At 38.0% G+C, this 24016-nt stretch overlaps 1 protein-coding gene across 1 annotated transcript in view; it reads left to right on the top strand.

Annotated features, from left to right (window-relative positions):
- Window positions 1-1062: 1062 nt before the first annotated feature.
- The window catches only part of LOC121866731 (CCR4-NOT transcription complex subunit 1-like), an 80067-nt gene continuing 57113 nt past the window's right edge, over window positions 1063-24016 (top strand). Inside the window, exon 1 of the mRNA XM_042366431.1 lies at window positions 1063-1366. Within this exon, the coding sequence (XP_042222365.1) occupies window positions 1265-1366 (102 nt within the window). The 5' untranslated portion in view covers window positions 1063-1264. The remainder of the gene's footprint in view (window positions 1367-24016) is intronic.

The following is a 24016-nucleotide window of genomic DNA, read 5'->3' as shown; positions in this document are numbered from 1 at the left end:
TATCAAATCAACACAGTAGTTCATCGATATTAAAGAATTAACACCGATACCTAAATTTATCCCGCTGTATGTGTATCATCGAGGGCTGTATCCAGAGCGTGAGAATAGGACAAAATGAGCACAGCACGACCTCTAGGGTAGTTCATCCAAGGTTACAGATACCCAATAACTCCCTCAAACCCATTTTTTCTGAGAATTACACCTGATACGCTTCCTTACATTCTCTTGCACTTGTTTACAACGCTGAATCTGAGCATCCATTCCTGTGGCCATGCTTGAAACCAAAAGAGATCGTCCTGTAATTGTCCTTTAGATTGTTAATTTCCTCGAATAAGCAGTGAAATTCATGGTAATAGATATAACTCAACAAAAAATATCAAAACATGTGTCTTGACAAAACTTGAACTCCGTCTGTTATGATATTGACAGAAGAATTACACTTAAATTCATATATATGAGATTATTACTAACCACTTGTAAAGATTTTTAACAATTAAACTGGGTCTCTCGGTTGTTACCATTGTTGCGATATACTATACAACATTTTTCAGTAACAAATTAATAATAAGCGTGACTGTTTTCTAAGATGCGCAAAAAACTACAATGCAAAAATTAATAGTTTGTTGTTTGTTATAAGAAATGTGGTAATCATTTTTGAACGCCCCGCCAGAGGTAGTCCGCCCCTGTTGTCAAGTGACTTCACAAAATCGAGTTGCCCGCCGGTTGTTGTTCCGAGACAATAATACTCGCTTACTGTAAAACTAATACCACCGGGGCACTTACAATATGATACAAGTAAATAAATGGAAGGTAGAGATTTTTTAAACAATGATTTATTCATACAATAAACAATAATAGTGATAATCTCTGCGTCTGTTATTCAATAGATTTTGATATTATTTCATCACGTGTAGACTGAACCTGTTAAATATCTTATAAATAGTATTCGGATTCTATTTCAAGGCAAATGAATACATGTGGGATTCGATAGGAAAAGAGCCGATGCGTTTTTGTTTTATGTGCCGCGGCTCAACTTGTATAGTCTATAGTCCGCCCAGACGGTCAAGGAAAGTTTGGAGCGAGTAAGGTCGGAGCAAACATGGAGGACAAGGGAAAAATCACATAGTGTTTCGGTGGAGATCTGACCCACTTTTCCTAATGTTGGACTTCGATAAATTACCGATACACTCACTAGGTGGTTGTAGAAGGTGTATGCGAAAGCTTCAAACAAATTTGAAGCTTTCGATGCCGTTTTAATGGCACTATGAACCTAGACTCGCTAACTGCTGCTTTGTCTCATATTGGTAATCTGGTCGCCAGTTTGACAAAGAAAAACCTGAACTCTAGTGTTCAAGAGATTCAGGAAGTAAGTGTTTTCTTGTTTATTGTGTGTTCAAGTGAAAGTGCAATATAAGGGAGTACAGTATATGTTGGGGTTGTGTGATCAGCTGTGATGCGTCGCCCTGTCCTTCAGTCTTCAGCTGGACGCTCACCCACCACTCGCTGCTGCTGCCGTTGGCCAAAACCTCTACACTCAATTTTTTGCACTGTCTTCTACTATATTTGCTTTATTTATGGGTGTTTCAATGGCTTTAGTGTCTCATGTCTGTGTTTGCCAACTCCTTCATCATCAGTTTATGGTAAAAGCTTTATGGTGCTGGATAACTACATTTTTCTTTCAGAACATTGTCAAGCTTCACCTTTTATCTTAATGCCTGTATCAGTTCATTAGATGAAAATTTATTCCATAGTGATTAATAGAATTAGGAAGCAAATCTTTAGGTATTATTTACACACCCTAAGCTAGCTGTTGTGACGACCTATGATATATAAGAAAAGTTGTTCATTACCTTTAGTAGGGAGGAGCCCATATCCAACCCAGGAATTGTTATTGATTTTTTTGTGTTTTACTATTGAGAAAGCTTTAACTCCACCCTTCATGCTTAATGTTGAAAAAGTGTTGATTGGGTCCATGATATTTTTTCATTATTTGATAACTGTTAATTATCTTCAATGTGTAATGTACAACAGATTTATATACTGCCAGTACTGTACTTAACAGTTGCTGAGCATCAAACTTTATGGCTGGTGCTGTCATTTTAAATTTTAAAATTATTATTTTTTTATATTGATATTACTTGTCCAACATTGTTACCCAGAGCTATAATACTGTGCATCATAAAATATTAAGTTTCTATGCAAAAACCAGCTTTGACTACAGGTATATAAATGATGACTGCCAGACTGTGACATTGAACATAGAAAAATTGCATGTAATAATGATACCAAACCTTGGGACTGTAATTAGGTTTCTAGCTCACTGATGGTTTGTTTTCTTTGGGATTTGTATTGAAACATTTCTTATTAACCAATGGAATGCATTTCATAAAATTTGTTGATCAACATAATGCAAATCTTGTGTTAGAGCCCTGAAGAAAGCTACTGTTAAAATATTAATGAATTGGCATTTAGGCAGTATGCCTTAGTGCCCTGTGTGTTTTGGTGAATTGTAAAACATGACAACTATGTCCAAGTACAGTACAGCTAGTAGAAACGAGTCACAGACATAGTATAGTAAGTGTATTTCTCAGTTTTTCTGGAGCTGCAGTGGTGTATGAGCTATTTGCTATATGTATTTTAAATACTATTTAAATTATCTTGTATTTTGGAAGAGGCTATTGAGCTGGAGTTGATCTACTGGAATATTTACACTGTAGTGTCCATTAACGAAAGTTAGGTTAGTGGTCACTACAGTTTAAATATCCTAGTAGACTACATACAGCTAAGGAGACCAGATATTATAATACATGTAATACCATAAATGCTTTCTTACTTCATGAAGTTGAAGATAAAAAATGCATGAGCAACTGATGAATAATGCCATATTGTCTTCATCTTGGTGGTTGAGTGTAGGTACATGGCAGATAGGTAATTGTACTTTGGAGTCTTCCAAAGACAAGATGTAAACAAAAAAAAAAAGTAAAAATGATATTGTGCAAAACTTACTGCTCGTACCCTTATGTTCTATGGTGAAATGTCCTTGCAGTAAGTACAGTACTTAAGGTGCCAAACATGTCTGAATTATTACAGTACCTTGAAATCTTTTCATAAAGACAAGTATTTTGTGAAAATCTAGAAGAAAACAAACCAATAAGGTAGCAGCCTTAAAATACACACTAAGCTAAAGCTAATATTTCACTAATATACTGATTACAATGTTTGGGAAATGCTGTACCGTATTAACAATGGGCATCCTAAAGTTATTTGTATGGGTAATTTTGTTTATCAAATGGTTAAAACATACACTATTACATGGTTCTATGAAGCCCATTACCAGATACCGAACTTATCAGGACTATCCGGTATTGTATGGTATATAGATTCCATTTCAAAAGTCAACCTTTGGCAATACATAGATCTATTGTTATACCTTCTACTTTGCTTATAATTGAACAGATTTGCTGGTACCCTGTATTTGTTCAGTGTTAGGTAGCTAAAATTATTGTTGAAGGGGTGATATTACCTAGGCCTGGAATATGCTAGGTTTCTTTGATCCTGTATAATTTTTGATGAAGATTTTATGGAAATGTAACTGTAGATATTTTGAAAGTGTAACTCCGTGTTCCTCTGTTGCATTTTTGCCATTAACAGTTGGAGTGACACCATTTTGTAAACACTTGGTTGCCTACAGCTCTCCTCCATATACTGTATCAGTTTCTCCACAAATACTGTCATATTTCTGAAAGGTAAGACCTGAAAAGTAATTACTGTACTAATATTCATATGATAGGTCATGCTTTATATTGATCTCGAATTTTGTTGTGTATTCAGTTCTGTACTTTCACCGCTGAATTTACTGTACAGTACAATACTGTACAGTATTTGTATTTAGTTTATCAGTTTTGGAATTCTGAAACAAAAAGTTGAATTTACAGGCACTGCATTTGATTTGTTTCATCACTTTAGTTTGTTACCCACTTTAAATGAAGTAGATTAAAAAAATTCTATACAGTATGTAAAATACTGTATGATCACTAGGTTGAATGGGCTAATTGCTTGGTACAGAACATTCATCTATGCAATAAGACTTCAAAGTTGCTAGTTTAGATGCCGAAAAAGGGAAATGTATTTAAGTAGTACCGCGATACACCCGACTAATAGGGGCAGGCCCCAGGCACAAAAAGTGAACCTAGGGAGGGAGGTGTGCTGGACGTAATCCTGCCTCGGGACTGTTTCAAGGAAATTGGACACCTTTTGTTGTCGACAACTGTTTTCACTGATATGACTGTTTCGTCTATAAAGTGTTGTACAGGGTTTATATAATTACAGATCACCACAGAATTTGTAGGAAAGTAATTTCAATGTGCACATGTGCATTATGAATAAAGACAACTAGGAGGTGAATGTAGCTACATATATGAGTGGTCAGCAGGAGGTAGCATGGGTGGGTGGCTTCCTCCCCCAGGAATACTTTAACACGTCTTACGGCATTTTCGCCATAATTCCTAAATTATTTAGGTTCATTTGGTGCCAGGTTGACATAACATTATCATGAAATAATCAATAAAAGAATCCCACACTCAACCCCCAGATGAATCATTGCATCATAATGTAAATTCTTTGTTTACAAGTGTGAACAGCTGATTGTTCTTTCTCTCCCTCACCATGTTAACAGTGCCCTCTGTCTCATGCTTACCACAACATCTGTCTTCAGCACTTGGTAAATAACATTGTACTGTACAGTATTTATCAACACTTAATAAATAATATTGTAGTAACATTAATCAATAATATTGTAGTGTATTACACATCTGCATATTCCCTGGTTTATTCATTAATCAGTTGTCTATGGGCACTAGTAGCCAAATTGAGTCATCATGTATCATTCAAAAGTAATAAATACTGTAGCTAATGCTACGAAGGTATCTCCATATCAAATACTGTACAATATGTTAGTGACTGTTGTAAGCTGAATTGCTGAAAACTCCCTCCAGGAACATATCCTGAGTGCATACCTTCTGATACAGCTTATCCTTTTATTTTAAAGTCAAATTACAAATTATATATTGTATTTTTTTATTATTAAAGATGTTCTATTAATTATGATGACTTATACACCATAAGAGGCTGATCATACGAGAATATAATATTGAATCAATAAATAAATCTAACAAATGCGACAACGCCCAGTTCCCCCGCCACCATGCAGTATCTTGGCCCTCACACTTAGTAGCTCACGTTAGGCCTACAGCACATATAATTAGACCACTGTACAGTATTCAGTGAACAAGTGTTGTTGTTTTCACAAGATATTTTTTTTTCATTTGTTTCTTAACATAAGAAAATAAGGAGTCTGCAATAGCCCAGTTGGCCTGTGCATGGCAGCTCCTGTCGAGAGTTACTACCACTATCATCCATGAATCTATCTAGCCTCCTTTTATAACTTTCCAGCATTCCAGCACTTACTACAAAGTTACTAAGCTTGTTCCACTCGTCCACCACCCTATTTGTGAACCAGTTCCTTCCTATCTCCCTCCTAAACCTAATCTTATCCAACCTAAATCTGTTGCTACGAGTCCTATTCTGCTCGGATATTATAAGAACTTTATCTATATCTCCTCTATTGATTCCTTTCACCCTTCTTAAATACTTCTATCATATCTCCCCGCACTCTTCGTCTTTCCAGGGATTGCAAGTTTAGTTTCTTTAATCTATCCTGATATGGAAGGTTTCTAAGTCCCGGAATCAATTTCGTCATTCTTCGCTGCACCGACTCCAGTGAATTGATATCCATTCTATAATAAGGGCACCAGAACTGAACCGCATAATCAGGTGCGGCCTGACTAGCGCAAGATATAGTTGCAATAAGACCTCTGCACTCTTATTGTACATGATTTTGCCCATTTCTTAAACCCTCAACTATCCCTGTAAAAGACAATAACTACTCTACATATAAAGTACACATAAATGAGTATGAAGGTAGGACTTAAACTTGTTCCATGCGACACCGACACACAGATGTTCAACCGCACCTTTGAACACAAGCCGTCTGGACTTGCTGCATTTTACAGCCTTTTAAAAATATTTCTGATGAATAAAGCACTTCAGAGAGTCCCCAAAGAGCAAATTCAGGTTTATTGAAGTCCGGTGTACTGTATAGAGGTTCTACTGCACTGGTACCTATACAATAACAATGTAGAATGATTATTCAGGTACTGTACAGTACATAAAATTTTTCAAAGTTTATATTTTGCCATGGATTAGTACTCCGTGAAGTACTGTCTAATTGTAACGACAGTCGAGCCTGGTGGCTGTCAAGAGACCCGTTTATGCCATGAAATTCTTTCAAGGAATTACTGTACAGTACTTTTAAAAAAACAAAAACCTAAACTAAAATATATTCCAAGAATGTTAAGTTAGGTCAGGTTAGTTTAGATTGATGTACAAGAACTTTTAAGACAAATTAGCTACTGTACAGTGCTGTATCTGTATATTGGTACAGTACAGTATATGTATTTGATAACAGGTTCATGGCAAAATATTCTCTTGACTAAAATTTTTAAGTTTTAGGCTTATGTTGTTTATTATTTAATGATGTACTATAATGGTCAAAATAAATTACACTTTGAAATATGTGAGTGTTTTGTGGAATTGATTTATATTCTTTATCTGTCATTCAGTGATTTTTTCTTCTGTTTAGGTGAACTTATGTTCTTTTATACTGTACTGTATTACCTATTTTAATATAAACTTGTGACAATTTAGATAAACTTGACAATATGTATTCTCTTTTTAGTTAATGATTTAAATTATTAATTGGAATGGTAATTACTAATGGGTGCTAATATAGCATGTGGGCTACAAGATATTTAGGTGAGGTTAAACTAAAGATATCTTTGTAGACCACATTCTAGAGTAGCACCGACTGATGTTTGTGACCTGTGCACGGATGGGCTATTCCCCATAAAAAAAAAGGATGATAGGGCACAAAATGGGAATAATTTACTCTATAGCGAGTTTGTCGGAAATTTTTATTTATTTTTTTTACTTTGATTTCTCTTAAAATGTAATTTTGATCACACAAGGTGATAAAGACTTTGAAGTAGAGGAAAATTATGGGGTAAAAACATGCAAAAACTAATGAAACCTAACCTAACTAGCTAGTACAGAAAACTTTAAGAGTGTAATATTTAAGAAAAGGTGTCTGGGTTAAGGAGCTGAGTTAGGAAACATTAAAAAAAGAAGTTAAAACATCCCAAACAATGGTGAAGGAAATACATTTTTGCCAAACAAAAAAGATCAAGAACTTAACCTAACGACTCAAATATCAGTGCATATTTACGTACCGTATACAGTATCTGTCTAACCTAACCAAAGAAACTAGTAGGACCAGACCTAACCTATCCACCCCTGTGTGTAAACTTACCTAACAAGACAAAACAATGGAACCTAAAGAACCAAACCTGAAATTGAAAGGTCAGAAAACTTTATATATATATATATATATATATATATATATATATATATATATATATATATATATATATATATATATATATATATATATATATATATATATATATATATATATATATATATATATATATATCCCTACAGTCTATGTAAATCAAAATACAGTACTGCGGTTGACCTTTTCCGCTTCTTAACCGTAGAATATCAGAAAGGAAATGTGGTACCCAGTAAGGTTAAATAGAGATGTTCATAAATAAACATTTCTAGTAAAACAAAGTTAAGTTTATGCCAGTTTCACACAAATTGGTTATTTGGCTTTATTTGTTAAATGTCATTTGCTAGCTAAAATATGAATTAATGTGAAATATTAATTCATGATATGTCAATATGTACTGGACAGTATTTCAATAAGAAATACATTGTATTGTGTTTGTATATAAGATGGGATTGGAGCCCCCTAAAAATACACCTTAATTCCTTTGAGATATATATTTCATCCATTCTGGACCCAGCACCAGATCATTTGTCACACCAGGCATCTTGCACTCAACCTGCCTCTGCGCAGCTTGTTGACAACACCATAGGTAAACAAAAAAAATAATCTTTGTTTTTCTTTGCTCCATCACTTAGCAGTACACTTTTACTTTATTTTTATCCTCTTCGCCATTGTTCGGCTCAGTAGCTGCTTGGTGGCCTATCACGTCTGTTACACACTGTTGGCATGTACTGGCTCCAGAATGTATCTGTACCTGCACCAGTGTTTGTCAAGTCTGGTTTTGAATGAGATAACACCTGGTGCCATCACAACACACACTGGCAGATTGTTCCAAGACTACAATTTTCACTCCAAAAAAGTTTGCCTTGACTATTTTCCAAACTTGTGGCTTCTTTAACCTTGAGCTGTGACCCAAGTGGGGCAGGCATCCGCCTATCTATAGTGTAAGCTAGGTGATATCAGGTGTTCTAATCTCTCGGTAACTGAGGTGCTGTCATGCAGGCACCAGTCTTGTGGCCTTCCTTTGGACATTTTCAATCAACTGTCAGTCTAGCATAGCTTGTGGACTAGATGGGTGACATTACTCCAAATTGTGAAGTACCTCACTCTTGAAGAGCATTACGAGGGGATATCTGAACGACCTTCTAATAAGATGTACTCGCCTAGTTTCTTGATTCACCTTCTTCTTACAAGGGCCCGAGAACTTTAGTTCGGTGTTGACATACTCACCCAGGACCTTATCACATTCGGTCTCCATTAAAGCTGTATCTTTGTCCTCATTTCACGTGTCAATGTACATTTTTTCTGGCTTCACATCAGTTTTTCCTTACTTCGCAACACTTCCTTCACCTTGAATTTCTACTGCTTGTGTCTGAATCATGTGGCCATTTAATGGAACCTTCTGGTGCTGCAATTCCTCCACCCAAATGTGAGAGCCTCTTCCATTTCTTGGTACATTGCAGGCCACAGGTGTTGTTTGCTGTTCAGTATTTTATCCTCCTTTACTCTGATACAGTACTTTGGATTGTACTCTCATTCACTCCATAGTGGTCTTGTGAGATTTCTTGGTGATTTAAGTGGTAGAAGAAGCACTCGAGGAATGCTTAAGCATCTTGAGGCATTGATGGGAACTGGCACATGTTGCATGTTGCTGAAAGCATAGAGAGGTAGAGTGAGTGTCCACACAGTACAGTGGTTTAGTGGAGAAGAGTGAGCAAGTGTGGCTGGTCTTTTGTGATAGGCTTGTGCTGCCTCATAATGAGAAGTGGGGGAAACTTTCACTCGTTATAGCTGGTGGATGTGATGGTCAACTTGGAAAAAATAGGGGCTTTCACTGCATAATAAATGAGTATGACTGCTCTGTAAAGAAAATGGGAGTACAGTAGTTTAGGGTGCTGTGGAATAAGGAAGCCAAGTATCAGACAGTGAAATAAGGGGATTACTGTACTGTGCAAATGGCAGTATATCATGCTGTGCTGGGAGCCTCTTGAAGTAGTGGCTGCAGTGACGAGAACCTATCACAAACTATAGTCTATTTTTTTTAGCTGACAAAACAAGCCCTACCCCCCTTGCAGCTAATTGGTTCATATATAATATTCAATTAATGTTGATATATCGCAAATAAATCCATATAAAACTTTTAAAGATATTCAATTATGGCTCATTTTAATGCTGAATTTAATGTACAGTATGTAAATATATAACTGCTTGAAAACACTAACTTTCAAGATATGAGTGGGAAAAAGTTTGAAATAAAGAATATTTACTGTCGAAGTTACAAACAAATTCAAGCTTTCGGAGAATGCATTCACTTCTCTTTTCACAAAATATTATGTATACTCTGTATGAAGACAAATAAGACCAAACATATAAAGGAAAAGATAATAATGACCATTTTATGAAGAGTAGAATGAAGTCACCGAAGTGTCTTACTTCTACAATAATTATATAAGTATTTACATAATTACAATGTTTCCTTTTTCTCTTTTGTAGTTTATGGTGGTATGATATTGCTTAAAGCAGGGCATCAAGCACAGTGGAATATCACACTTGTTCCAGCAGTATTTCGTGTCTGCGAACTTTTTCACGTAACTGTGCTTGCATACGTGACAGGATTTCTGGGTATATTTCTTAGCCTGTGTTGAGGGCAGCAAATTTGGGAAGTAGCGAGCATTAAGGCATAAGGGTGTATCTGTGTCTGTACACCTGAGACCACCAGTTGTTGGTCATGGAGTAGAGTGTATCTTTAGCAGTTGTCTCACCACCTCCAGTGTGAAATCCTGCAATGAGGGTTTCTTGTCTGTGTGAAACATGTATAGAACATGCACACAACACTGCCATGTCTAGGTGGGAAAATAATTTCTTAACCATTTCATGGTTTGGCATGCACAATATATGGTAGATATGTTGTCATGAGTTATCAGTAAGTCTCATGTTAATATTGTACAGGGTGTCCCATAAATTTCCATACATAGGAAAAATAAATTTTATATGAAAATCCATTTTTATTTATATAATATGCTCTACATGACTACCATTCTGTTGAAAACACTCTTCAATGCGTGTCCTCCACTGCTGAAGAACACGTTCAAGCACAGCTGGAGTTATGCTTGTAATGGCGTTGGTGATACGTTGTATGGAAACTTATGGGACACCCTGTAGTTAATCACACACACGGTCTAGTTGACATAGGTGCGTGTGAAGCAGTCAACATTCTGGCCGACTTCTGTCTTGGGCTCATAGACAGCAGAGAGCAAGGTGATGTTGCATTTGTCTTGCGACCTCATTGCAAAGATGTTGTTAGCTTGCAAATTGATGACATCATCATCTCTCCTTTTGTGTGTGAAATTTGGGGACATTCTTCCTGTTCTTTCACACAATTCCACAGGCCCCTGTCTGGTTTTCATAAAGGAAGTGTAATAGTGCAGGGCTGGTGTACCAGTTATCCACAAACAGGGTGTGACCTTGGCCCATGTATGGCTGCAACAGGTTCTTTACAATGGTACCAAACAGGTGATGTCAGTACCAGTGTAGAGCAGCATGTCCAGTATGTAGCCTGTTTCACAGTTGCACATAAAGAGTTTCATCCCAAAGCTGTGACGTTTGGATGGAATACGTATACTGTACTGTACTGGCGAAAGAATAAATTCCTCGCCAGAGCACCAAACTCTTGCCCATCACAATGTTCTTGAAGGGGGAAAATACTACCTTGAACTGCTGTCTCGGGTAATAAAAAGTGGACTGCACTTTCTTCATCCTGTCCTGAACAGCTGGCTGTTGGTGATAGAAGTGGAGGAATCATAGAATATTGGTAAAGCGGTTGACAGACCTGGCTTTCCCAAAGAATGGAGTGGATAGTAGTGGGTTAATGGTCCAGTAATTGCAGTGGACCTTTTTCTTCACTAGCCTCATCAACATTACCAGAGCAAGGAAGGTGTAAATTTCGCTAATGGCCCTATTGTACCATTTGAGGAGACCGACTGAGGTGTTAACTTCTTCTCGATGTAATGAGACCAAAGTATGCCTTTGTTTCCCTTACTTTCAGCTGAACTACAGTATTTTATGTGTAAAATGCAGCTGAAAGTAGTTCCCTCTCTGTTCTCATTGGTGGTGATATTATTTGTGAGACCACAACCACTTCTGTCAAAATCGATGGTATCAGCTAAGTAGTTGTTACCATCTGTCCAATTCCATTGCACACCAGCACCAACTCGAGTAGCAGGACGATAAAGTGAGGAGTGAGCAGTTGAGTGTGGGTGGGTGGGAGGTCTAGTGGTGCCAGGGGTCAGTAAACAAAGCCTTGTGCGACCATCTCGTTTCACTCTCTTCCAATCACACCTTGCCTAACAGCATCATCTGACATTGAAGAGTGATTTAATGGGACAGAAGTTGCTGGAACAGGCCGATATGTAGGAGGAGGAATATCGCAGTCATCTTGGTATAATCAAGGCCATGTGGTGGTTTGGTGTGTACCATCTGGCTCGGACAGGGGGACCACATCTGCTAGCCCAGTTCATACCACTTTGGGCAGGTTGCTTCTTTGAAGTAATCTTTACCGTGATTTACTTTGCCTCCTACTAGCTCTAGGGGTAAATAGCCAAGAGGAAACAGAATTTTGAGAGCTGGAAGTAGAAAGTAGATCTTGAGTCAGGAGTAGGTGATGTGGGCGATGGTGGCTGCACCAACTCTAGGTCATCACTAGTACATAATCTGAGACATGATATTTGTCACTATCACTGCACATGTACAGTATTCAGCAAAAAATGTTATGAATCTGGGGAATAGGGTTGGTATTAACAAAGTGTAACGGTGGACTTAACTGGTATGGCACACAGCAGCACTTCCACACCTCGATACTCCGACGCCACACGGCAACACTCCCACACTGGACTCCCACAGCTCACGGCAGGACTCCCACAGCAAACCCAGCTCACGGCAGGACTCCCACAGCACACACCAGCTCACGGCAGGACTCCCACAGCACACCAGCTCAGCAGGACTCCCACAGCAGCTCACGGCAGGACTCACAGCTCACGGCAGGACTCCCACAGCTCACGGCAGGACTCCCACAGCACACACAGCTCACGGCAGGACTCCCACAGCACACACAGCTCACAGCAGAAAGCGTTGACCGGGCCAGCCAGGAGTTCAAATGCCGGGGTGTTGGTTCACGGCTGCTAACTCACCTCTGTCACACCACCTCGTAGTCCCGTCTCATTGGACAGTCCCGTTATGACGCGCTGTGACATTGATTGACGTCGGTAATTGCTGCTTGAACTAGGCAACGAGTTCTTAGCCAGCTGGTCCACAGTCATGGTATGACGGACACTAATAGTTCTGGGCCATTTCAAACGCTGCGGGAAGTTTAAAAATCAGATTCATTGATCTACACATTAGACCACTCAGAGAAGGTCACTTTTGTATGTAGATATACGAATTTGACTGGTAACAGGTTTAAAAAATATTGAGGATTCATTTGTAGTAAATCTTGATGTTTTAACAGGATTTCTCACATTAGCTATAGTATTTTTTTTTTTTTTTAATAAACCTCAAAAGGCTTCATTTGAGGTAAATCTTGAAGTTCCTGATGTTTAAATTTTCTTTACCTATTTAATTTTTTTTTCATCTCTAAAAGTATTTCCAAAGAAGCTTTCTTTGAAGTTTTGTGTGTTTTAAGTGAAGTACAGTGTCATTTATGGGAGAGAAAACCCTGCCGATATCATTAATCTTATACTGTAGTGAATTTTACCATGGTAGCAGCAGGATTGAGGTACTTTGGAACATTCTCATCCTAATAACACATGATGCTAATTTTGTGTAAATTTTGCCAGTGACTATCACTGCTTCTTGTCACATAGTGTTTGTTGGTTTAGTTTTTTTAGTACACTACAGGGTAATACTTTAGGACATTTTTACAGTAAACATGATTTTTCTTGGGTTTTTAATATTTTAGTTAAAACTTAATTATGAGTTAGTGTGAACACAGAAGTTTGTTGGTTACAGATTGTGATGCCTGGAGGCTATTGCAATTTTTTTTATAATGTATTTAAATTGGTTATTGTAATGTACAGTAATTTTGTATTTTTTTATGTATAATGTATATAAATTTTGTAATGTTTTTATGTATACTGTAATGTATTTAATTAATTTGTAATTGCACGCTCATATACAGTACATGACTATTAATGAACGAAAATACAATTTTACTTGTTTATTTTTCAAGGTTATTCATATTTTTGTGCACTTTAAAGGGTGTGCTGCACAGGAAAAGAATTACCCTGTACCACATGAATCCTTTAATCCGGTAGGAGTTTGGTCCCAAACCAGTATGTAAAAAACAGGATTTTACTTTTAAGTTTCTTTGGTATATGCCTTCCCACTAAGCTGCTTCTCATGCAGGCTGTCATTTTGGGCATGCTTTGTCCATGGATAACACCCATTTAATTATTTTAACACTGGGTATGCCAATCCTCCACACCTTCCCATCACCACATCAGCCCGAAATGAGGAGACTTGGTACAGTACAACAGGCAGTCAACACACGTCATGATAAAACTGAGGCACAACCTTTTGTTTTGCTCCTGTTCACCATTTATTAATCATTAACTAGTCATACACCATTAGTGTAAAAGCAAACATCACACAATGGCACTTTTCTAGAGTGTTTATTTACCACATGAAGCCAAGTGTTGTGCCCATTTGTGGCACATCAAAGATTGTGGTGAGAACTACACTACAATTAGTTACTGGTGATATTGACTTATTAAGTAAAGCTGTGTTTAGATCTGACAATTATTGTGTCATAGGGTTTGTTGAATTTATTGATCAATCTCTCGAGTTTAGACTTATCTACATGTTACCAGTCTTATAGTCCCAAGGTTGGTGATCTAAATCCTCACAAATGCAGTACTGTACTGTATAGTACAGTACCTAGGTCATCATACAAGTATATAGGTAGCCTTTTGTATACAAGGCCCGGTCTAACCTAATGTGAGCTGGTTTATAGCCTCAGTAGACCCCACAGGCTTATTGCTGATAAAGGGGATGCTTCTTCTTTGGCCAAGGGTGTTTGAGTAACTTGTGTGTGTTAAATTTACTCTGTCCTGGTTCTTGGGGATTTTAATGTGCATTCCATTGAGGGAGTGACAGGAACATGTTATCTCTCTGATGCATTGATTAAATTAAGCAAGTGGTGTTGAGAAGCGTATAAATTACTTAAATATGAGGATTTAGGTTATTTAGGTGCGCAGGATGATCTGGAGAATTATGAAGAAGTGAGGCCATGAAAGTAGGGTAATGTCACAGTAGTAGGGTTCTACATCTACACAAAATTACTTAACAAACTTATCTTTAAAGTTGTGCTGTTCCCAGGCTTTTTATTGGCAAGCCAGTGAACAGGTGGGTATGTTGACTAAGACCTTTTAAAGTCCAGGGATTCTGGGAATGACCCATGTGTAATTGTGTATGTTCAGTGTGTGTGGCACACAAAATGTTTTCCCCATTATGCACTATGCTGTATACGTACGTATGTGCAAACTTTAGCGCAGCATAAATGAAATTTGGGTGATAAAAGATAGACCACATATAATGAGACCTTATAACAGAGCCTCATTTAACTTTTTTCAATGACTGACTGAAAAACCCCCAATTAATGAATATGAAAGTAAGGGCAGTAATGTACTGTACGTATTTGCAAATTATTCATATTTGTAGGATAATCTGACGAATAATAGTTGTATTATTGATAGAAATAACCAAACACTTAGCTGCTGAAATTATTTTGGATGAACGGAGAGAGGGATTTTTTGGATGTACAATTGGCTTATTAAATCCGTGACCCGAGTCACCCTAGAACCTATACGTATATCATACATTGAAATTAAATATTTAAACAGACTACCTGTACAGTATTAGTAAATAACGTGTAACTCTAATGGCCATTGCTGTGGTGAGTTGGCTACTGGTGACGTGTTCATATTGTGGGAGTTGTATGCCTGTGTGATGCTAAATTGCAGCTTAAAGTTATTGTTTGAACAATAATTTTGACTACTGTTTGAAATTGGATCTAAATTTTATATGTACAGTATTATGGTTATTATTATAGGAAACTGAAAAGAAAATTATTTTGCCAATCATGAACAGTACTGTATACTATGTATGTACACTTAATGATTTTTTAATTGCTAAATGGTGGCGGCACTGCTTGCCTGCAGCCTGTCTAGGAATTACAAGTGTAGAATAGGTTCAGTATTTTAACTAGCAAATGATATGTTGTTTCTATTATAACATTAGGCAAGTATAAGTAAATATACACAGGACAGGTTTGATAAACTTTATTGTATTTTTAGTATGGTTAAATGTTGAATGGAGCCTGGCTCTCAGAACTTGTTGTTTATCCCAAAGTATGTGAAAAGTTTTGACCACTGTATTAGTTGCAGACAAGACAGATGTATGGAATCATGGTGAAATAGTGCATTGCTCTGCATATATCCAGCAACTTAAAAAAAATGTTTTTAGTATGCCTGTCTTGTTAAGCAGATCAATTATTTACTACTGTATTAAAAATTTCAAATTTGAATTCTGAACTAAAAACTGGGTTTAAAATTTGAAATGCACTACAGTACTGTTTATCACATGTTCCTGTAAGTTCCAAGGATTTCCTGTCCTACTAACATGACCATTATCCTTATGTATTTGATAGCAAGGATCTAAAATTTTGCATGGGAGATTTGGCCCTGTTGCATATAATTATACAAAGTTCTTACAAAGAATCAGTGGAACTTTCTGTTGACCGTGTTCTGCCCTGAACTTAAAGTTTGATATTTTTAAGTGCTCTGTATTGTATGTAAAATAATACAGGGTAGTGAAATTGGGGTATTGCAAGTGTAACGTAAAGAAGTATCTTAATTATTAAATGCTTACACATTTTGCTTATCAAGCATCTTCTTCATAACTTGCTTGAATTTTGTGCCTCCCTCTTTCTGGCTAATGCCCCATAGCTAGGTGGTTCTTTTAATATAGGGCAACATGCTTTGGGGTCATCAAATCCTTAGATACGAGTCCGCAGCCACCTCAGTGTCAACCAGGGTTAATTATTCAGTCATTTTGGATATTGAACACCTTTTCCTTCCTGCTGTATTGCCAGCTGCAGAAGAGGGGACTTGTACAATGTTTACCCAGAAGGCCTTTCTAGACCCATGACTGCTGATTGGGCACTTGCCAAGAAAGCTGAATGAATCAAAGTAAATTTAGAATCGGGCAAACTGTTTTATTTCGATACCACTTGGCCAGTTTTATATTTAATGATGTAGAAATAATAACAGTTTCTCTGTCATTGTGTTTCACTGGTTAAGAGCTTTGGTGTGCTATATTGATATTATTCTCAACTACTTGTCAGGCTTAGTACATTAATTTTCCTGTTAGTTGGAAGCTTTGATCTCCGGAACTCTCCAATGGGCAGATTTTTTTTTTTTTTTTCAATATTCCGGGAAATTCCGGGGAAAGTCTCTCCATTCCGGACATGGGAATAAATTTCTGAGGATTGCATCATGCGCATTTCCTGAAAATTCCGAGGAAGTCTCCCAATTCTGGGTATGGGAACTAATTTCTGGGAGTCCCGAGAGGTTTCTCTATGCTCAGATGGTCCCCAGTTACAGCAAGATAGTACAGTACCGCACATTTCCCCGCCGGGTAAGTGGGAACTTGCCGCTTGGATTAATGCAATGCCAAATAGTGCATTCACTCTTAAAAGGCCAAGGTGAAGTATTCCTCTGTGTTTTGCACTTTGAGTGGATCACAGCAAGAGGAGGAAAGCGACCCATGGGGCCTCCCACTATTTTCAAGGGAGTGCCCAAGTCATGTAAGAATCACCCCATTACCTATCTCAGGCAAACCATTGGCTTTTGCTGTTGCTTATGAACAGTCACTGAGAACACCTCGATAACAGTAAAAAAAAATTGTAGCTTCAAGAAGTTTGCCGAGGGCAATGGCATATGTTTTTCACACCAGTGTAAAGTGGAACGGAGATGGTCTATTGGTGCTTAGGTGGACACCATTAAGAGAAGATTTATCCAGTTTCCATTCATTAAGAGAAGTATATTTCTTTGGCTTCCAACAATATCAAAGCAAAACTTCAAACTGCAAAAGAACAGTCTCTAGGGCAAATGGTCTCAGATTGAGGAAATCCTCATTTTATTAACAAACATAAAGCCACCAACTCCTGCAGAGTCAGTCAACTCTTGGTGTAGAGGCCATTATAGGGTTAGTGACTCCTGATGGGCCTGCTGTCTGCACTGGTGCAGATGGTGATGTTGGTAAAGCTGAGAAACTCCTGAAGTAAGTTGTGATCATGGATTGTTTGGCTGATGCCTGCCTTTCTTGGTAAATTTCTTTGTAGGACATACAGTATACTATGCCATGACTTGAAATCCCAATTAAGTTTTCTCTTCTCTCGAAATTGGGTTTGACTTCATTAATAACATCTGTCTGCTGATAGAGGGATATTATCTTGGCAAAATTTGACATAGTCTATCTAGGACTGGGGTCAGCTCTGTCTTCTATTCCATGGTTGTTTTCTTCCTCGTCCATGAGCTCCATTGCAGTGTCATCATCCACTTCTTGATGAGCAGCTTCAAGCAGGTTATTGAAGTCTCCAGTAGGGAATTCTTCAAACACATGCCCTGTTCAAGACATGGGTCATGTGGTCCTTCAAATCCAAAAAAGTCGGATGTGTCAGGAAGCAACTTGCACCAACCATTCAGAAAACAAGCTTACATTAACTGCTATCCAGGCCTTCCCTATGAGGTATACACCATGTAATGTACAGTATTAAATTTTTCCCAATAACTTTGAAAACCTGCTCGGTTTCTTCCTCATCTAAGGCCTTGTGAGTACAGAAGTGTATCTTCAAAGGTGAGATCAAGGTAAATTAACTTAAAATTTGCTGTGACTACTTGATCCATTGGTTGAAGAACTGAGGTTGTGTTAAGTGGGAGGTAAATAACTTCGATTTCACTCTGAAGATCATTCAATTTACCGGTAGTGGGGTGGCCAGAACAATTATCCGAAAGCAGAACTAACTTAACCCATTGAGCGCCAGCCAATATTAGACGTAATAGACACCCCAGTGCTGGCCCATTTTTTTTCCCTAAATCATCTCAAAATGGACCTGGAAACATGAAATTCACAAGAATTCCCACGTCTGTGTGGCAACACTGTATAGTGAATGGTGGTGGAGGAGGTAGGGAGGTTCTCACGGCGCCCATCACCATGGCAATCGGCTGAGTCATGCTCCTCCTCTACGCCAATCTGACAGTTCTTCACTTTCCTAACACTTCTTGTGTGTGTTTCTTTTGTTTTATTTCTGGTTATTGCCACATAATAATTATTCAATATGCATGCTAGAAAATGAATAATACACCGCTATGAGTTGATATTTTTTATGATATTAGCTTATCCAAGCTCCCCCCCCCGCCCAATTGCAGACAATTGGGTATTATCCGTGTCTGTGAATGGTAAAGGCTATGGAGGGTGTCATGGCAGCACTGCCACTCATTGCCTGGTTCACATCATATTATTACACTAATAGTTCTGAAGAATGTTATAGTCTTTGAACCATGGTGCTACTTTACACTCATTACAGCAGTAACGAGTATCCTTCTTCTTTGCTCTTCGTGATGTGTTGTAGCAGACGTGACACTACGTCTGTGCTTTCTTCTTGCCAGGTGTTGGTGGTAAGGTGGAGACCTCTCAGGCGGAGAGGTGTGTCACGAGCTGTATTACAAGGTGTTACATGTCATTCTTTCTAGTACGTCTGAAACTTCTCCTTCACCACTTCAACAAGAAGATGGAGTATTTTGATCATAGAGTGCGTCATTATGCGACTCAGAAAAATCTTCTGGGTTAAGCTCTGATGTAGGCTTATACTCGACAGCGAGTTGCAAGTATTCCGCCTCAGTCGGCCTGGAGCGAGAGCGGTGTGACATGTTCATGCGTGGCTAGCGTGAGTGTGACTGAGTGATGAATATGGTCACCACTGTGGCATGCAGAGCATGGAGCCACGTGGCCTGGGAAGCAGCATTACCAGTCGGCAAGGAGGGGGTGATTATGTAGCTCAAAGTGCATCTCACTACTGCCACAAATATGAGTTCAGGACAATGCTAAATCTAGCCACGTACTTTTACGGGGTTAGCGCTGGTCTTGGCTGGTCACCCACCCTATATAAATATGGGATTAGAGCTTTACAGGTTCTATGTAATGTTCTTCTTAGAGTTAAAATAATGATGTTTTTGAAGGCTCGAGGTTGGGCCAAGCAGTAGATTAATAGAGGCTTAGACTTAAAATCTCCTGAAGTGTTGGCACAAAATAGTAGACACACAGTCCTTTGAAGCCAGGCATCCTAACTTCTTTCTTATCTAGATATGACTTAGAAGGTATCGTTTTCCAATACAGCTCCTCCCTGACTTACGACCTACTCGACTTACGACCACTCGCACTTACGACCTGCCTCAGTCGTACCAAAATTTTGTCAAATTACGTATTTTCCAGTCCCATCGTCAGTACACAGAAAATTTTTGTTTGTAATTCACTATAAAATGGCTGGCAAGCTTAAAAGTGAGAGTTTTGTGGTGCTGAGAAGAAAAAGAGACACCCATTTTAGATTTTCTATGTATTTTTAAGCATTTTCGACTTACGACCATTTCGACTTGGGACCTGGATTTGGGTCCCTAACCCCGTCGTAAGTCGGGGAGGAGCCGTAATGCTATTTCGTCAGTGTTAAAAACTTGATATGGCAGATATTCACTTTCATGAACTAATCTACGAAATTCTTCTTGTTAGTGAGTAGCATCCTTTGTCAGCAAGTGCTGCATCACCTGAGATAACTTTGCTGGTGGTAGCATACTGTGCAATAAAATTCTGTAGCCACCCATAACTTCCGTACCTTGAAAAAAGTACTTTTCTTGTCACGAACATCAGAACGGGCAACCAACCTCTGGTAGATCCCTCTAGCCTTGTGTTTAGTCTGTTGGTGACACACCAAGGTGCTTCTTGTAGCAATCTTGCATCCATATAAAAACAGCTTTCTCCATAGGCATGCGAAAGACATCTTTCTGAACTCTCACAATACGGTTGACAGACCTAGGGGAAGCTTCAGTATAGGTCTTCATGTACCTTATACACAACGAATGATGGATTTATTGGTGCCATAATCATGGCCAACTGCAGCAAAGCTGTTTCCATCTCGGAATTTTTGTTATTGTTAATCTTGTCTTGAAGTGAATACGTATTTCTTTGGCGTTTATTGGGGTCTTGTACAACCGCCTCCTTTTTCTGTAGGGATGTGATAAATGTCCCCAAAAATTAAGGCAAAAAGAGAGTCAGGCAACAAGACTGGTCAAGAAAGCAGTCACAAACAATAAAACCCATGATGAACTAGTGCATTGTGAGTAGTGTTGCTTCTCTCTTGCTGCTCCCATCTCTTGCCGAAAGGGGCAATTACCATTGCTGACTCTTGATAACTCAAATCACCCCATGATAACGAAATATTGGGTCACAATTATTGAGGGTACCGAGTTATCTCGGATCAGCTCATATCAAAGATAGATGTACAGTACAGTAGTTCCTTACACAGTGTGGTATGATTAGGAAATGGGTTAATTAAATGAAACAAACATCTGTGCATTTTATTTCCATCAAATATTAGTACGTAGTGTTTGTTCCTCCTGCACCAATCACGTCATTAAGTCGTGTCTTGGATGCCACCAGCATGAGATGTCGGGCTCCGTCTATCGTCCGTCAGTAAATCCTCCCATACTTATGTTGCCTTCTCCACCAAGGCTGCTCAGTTGCTGATGATGTAACTACAGTCATCCAAATGTTGCACTATCACACCCTAGATTTTCTCTGTGATTGAGATCTGGGTATTTCGGAGGATGTGGCAGTACAGTATTGTTATTTCTGGATGCTCTACAAACCAGTTTTTCATGACGCTAGAAGTGTGTACTCTATAGGGCAGTTGTTCTAGAGCAGATAGAATTGCGTAGGTTCAAGGAAAAGCAACCGCTATACCAAGGGAAGCAGGACCTCCACCTTTTTTCATTATACCTCTACTGTTTTACCTATTTTTAATTTCCAATATGTTGTTTAATTCTTCTGCAAGTTTATATCATATAAAGTTGTTGAAGCAAGATTTTGACTGGTAACTAGACTGAAGCAATATTGCCTTGCTAATTTCTTCAGACTTTATTGCAAATTGTGGACAAGAACCTCTAATGAAATGATGATGCAGGTTTTGTTGTTTATTTTTTGGGCAGTTACTTGTACTTTTGAATGGATTTTATTTTAAAATCTTGCTATACAACATTTTTCTGTTTATTTTGTCCATTTCATGTAAAGTGCTGATCATCACACTTGAAAAAGAAACAGGAGCGAAGTTAATCTTTTAGTATACGGAATTGTTAGAACGGACTGTTTACTTGTGAGAAAAATAAAGTAACATTGGTCAATGTTTGCTTAACTATGACAATTGTGTCTTCTGGAGTGATAATTCAAGGAATTAGCTAAATAGATATAATGTACAGTGCCGTATTGTACCCCAAAATTTATTTTCTTCCTTATGTCCATCATATTTCATGTGAATGGTTGACCAGTTTTTTTGCCAAATCATTTTAAATTCTTCTCAAAAGTTCTCTTATACTGTACAAGTAATCCCTATTGACAGTCGTTAGTATGGCAGCCAGGTTGAAAATACATTATTCAGTTGCCGAGAATCACTGAATGAAATGATGCAAGTTTTTTCACATGATAGATAATTAAATTTAATGTATTGATCCATGTAAATATTATCAGTTGTAAGCCATTAACAATATGAAGGGGAGAGTTACATTTTATAAAATATGTCACATGAATGGTTGAGTCTGTGAATACTATACAGGGTACATTTGAGGAGTACTGTATGCCAGAGGTGTGATGTGACCACACAGCACAGTATTGAGAACCGTTAAAGAAAAAACTAGTACAGCACGGCCCTTTGTGCAAAAGTTCCACCCCATGTTATTGGCAATGGCATATGGTTGAAAATTACATACAGGTATACTGTAACTTACTAGTGAATCAGCATTGTCATACTTTTTGGTGAAGTTAAACATGAAAGTATTAGTGAATTTGTGTGTAGATATTTTAAATAATGAATTTAACTTTACTTCAGTCATGTGCTTGTTAGAGAAATAAAGGAACAAACTTTGTTAGACCCAACAAATTTGGAACTGAAGAACTTTGCATCCATAATTAGTCTGACCAAGTACCAGTACAGTACTAGTAACTTTGGTGTCTGGGAAGTTGCGCTCTTAAAAAAAGGGGAAAGGGAAGAAAAGAGAACAATGATACATAAAGAATAATCAACAGTTTGTTCTGTAGATGTATAATAAAAAAAGTACCTGTAGTTGTTGTTGAATGAGTAACAAAAGGAATGGCAGAGGGTTTTGGTATACTGTACAATACAGGGTGCTAGACACTGAGATAAAGGGAAGAGCCTAATATCCTGTGTACAGGTTACTACACATTAAACTGTGATGACCTTGTATGTCTTCAATGTTGGTTTTAATTCATAAGTTAAAGTGTTTCGGTAAATGTTCGCAATTTCCACGTGGCATTGGATTTGTTATTTATTTTTTGTGTAAACCCTAATTATTGTACAAATGTATGAATTGGACTTAACTAAAACTATTCTGACTCTTGAAATAATATTCCAATAAAATTGTCAATTACACTACAATATATAACTCATAGGGGGTTTGGGAGGTATGCCATTTAGAAGAAACCCTGTGTAAGAGAGTGCTTGGTGCATCTTTTTTGTCTCCTCACACATGAAATAGAATGAGGTTGATAGATATATAACACCAACCCTAATTTGGTGTACTGCACTGAACCTCTCGCTTATTCTCACCTTTTTTCTGTCCCTGTGTCAGTGGTGTTGCCAATACTGTACTGTAATATTTAGTACTGTACAGTGCTGTATTTGAAATAACCTGTACTGTACTGTAGGTAACTATTAATTTTCTTCTAATTCAGAATTTCTGTGTAAGTCATGTCTTTATTTGGCTTTTAATAATCAGTTAATACCAATATACTGTACTGTATTTTTTCTTGTAACCATTAGTTTACTTGGTGTGTGCATGTGTCTGGGTGCATGCTTGTCATGTACAGTACTGGTTTGCCAGGACTTTGTTAAGAGATTGTCAAGCAATAGGTTAAGAATCTGTCGTGATGTCAGGGTAAAACCGACCCTCCTTCCATTGGGCGGTGAGAATTTCCAACATAGAACTTCAAATACATCCAACGAAGTCCGTGTTGACGTCAGTGCTCGCGGATTCTGGACGCGGGGACAGCGAGCCTTCTTCGACATCAGGATTTTTTATCCCATGGCCGCATGTCATCGTAACTTAGCTCTCGATTCTGCACACAGGAGGAACGAGAACGGCAAGGTAAGGGCATATGGGGAGAGAATTCAGAACGTTGATCAAGGCAGTTTCACTCCTCTCGTGTTCACAA

This window comes from Homarus americanus, unplaced genomic scaffold, assembly GCF_018991925.1.
Source record: "Homarus americanus isolate GMGI-L3 unplaced genomic scaffold, GMGI_Hamer_2.0 scaffold22413, whole genome shotgun sequence".
Classification (NCBI taxonomy): Eukaryota; Metazoa; Arthropoda; class Malacostraca; order Decapoda; family Nephropidae; genus Homarus; species Homarus americanus.
This window is presented reverse-complemented; position numbering and strand designations above follow the sequence as displayed.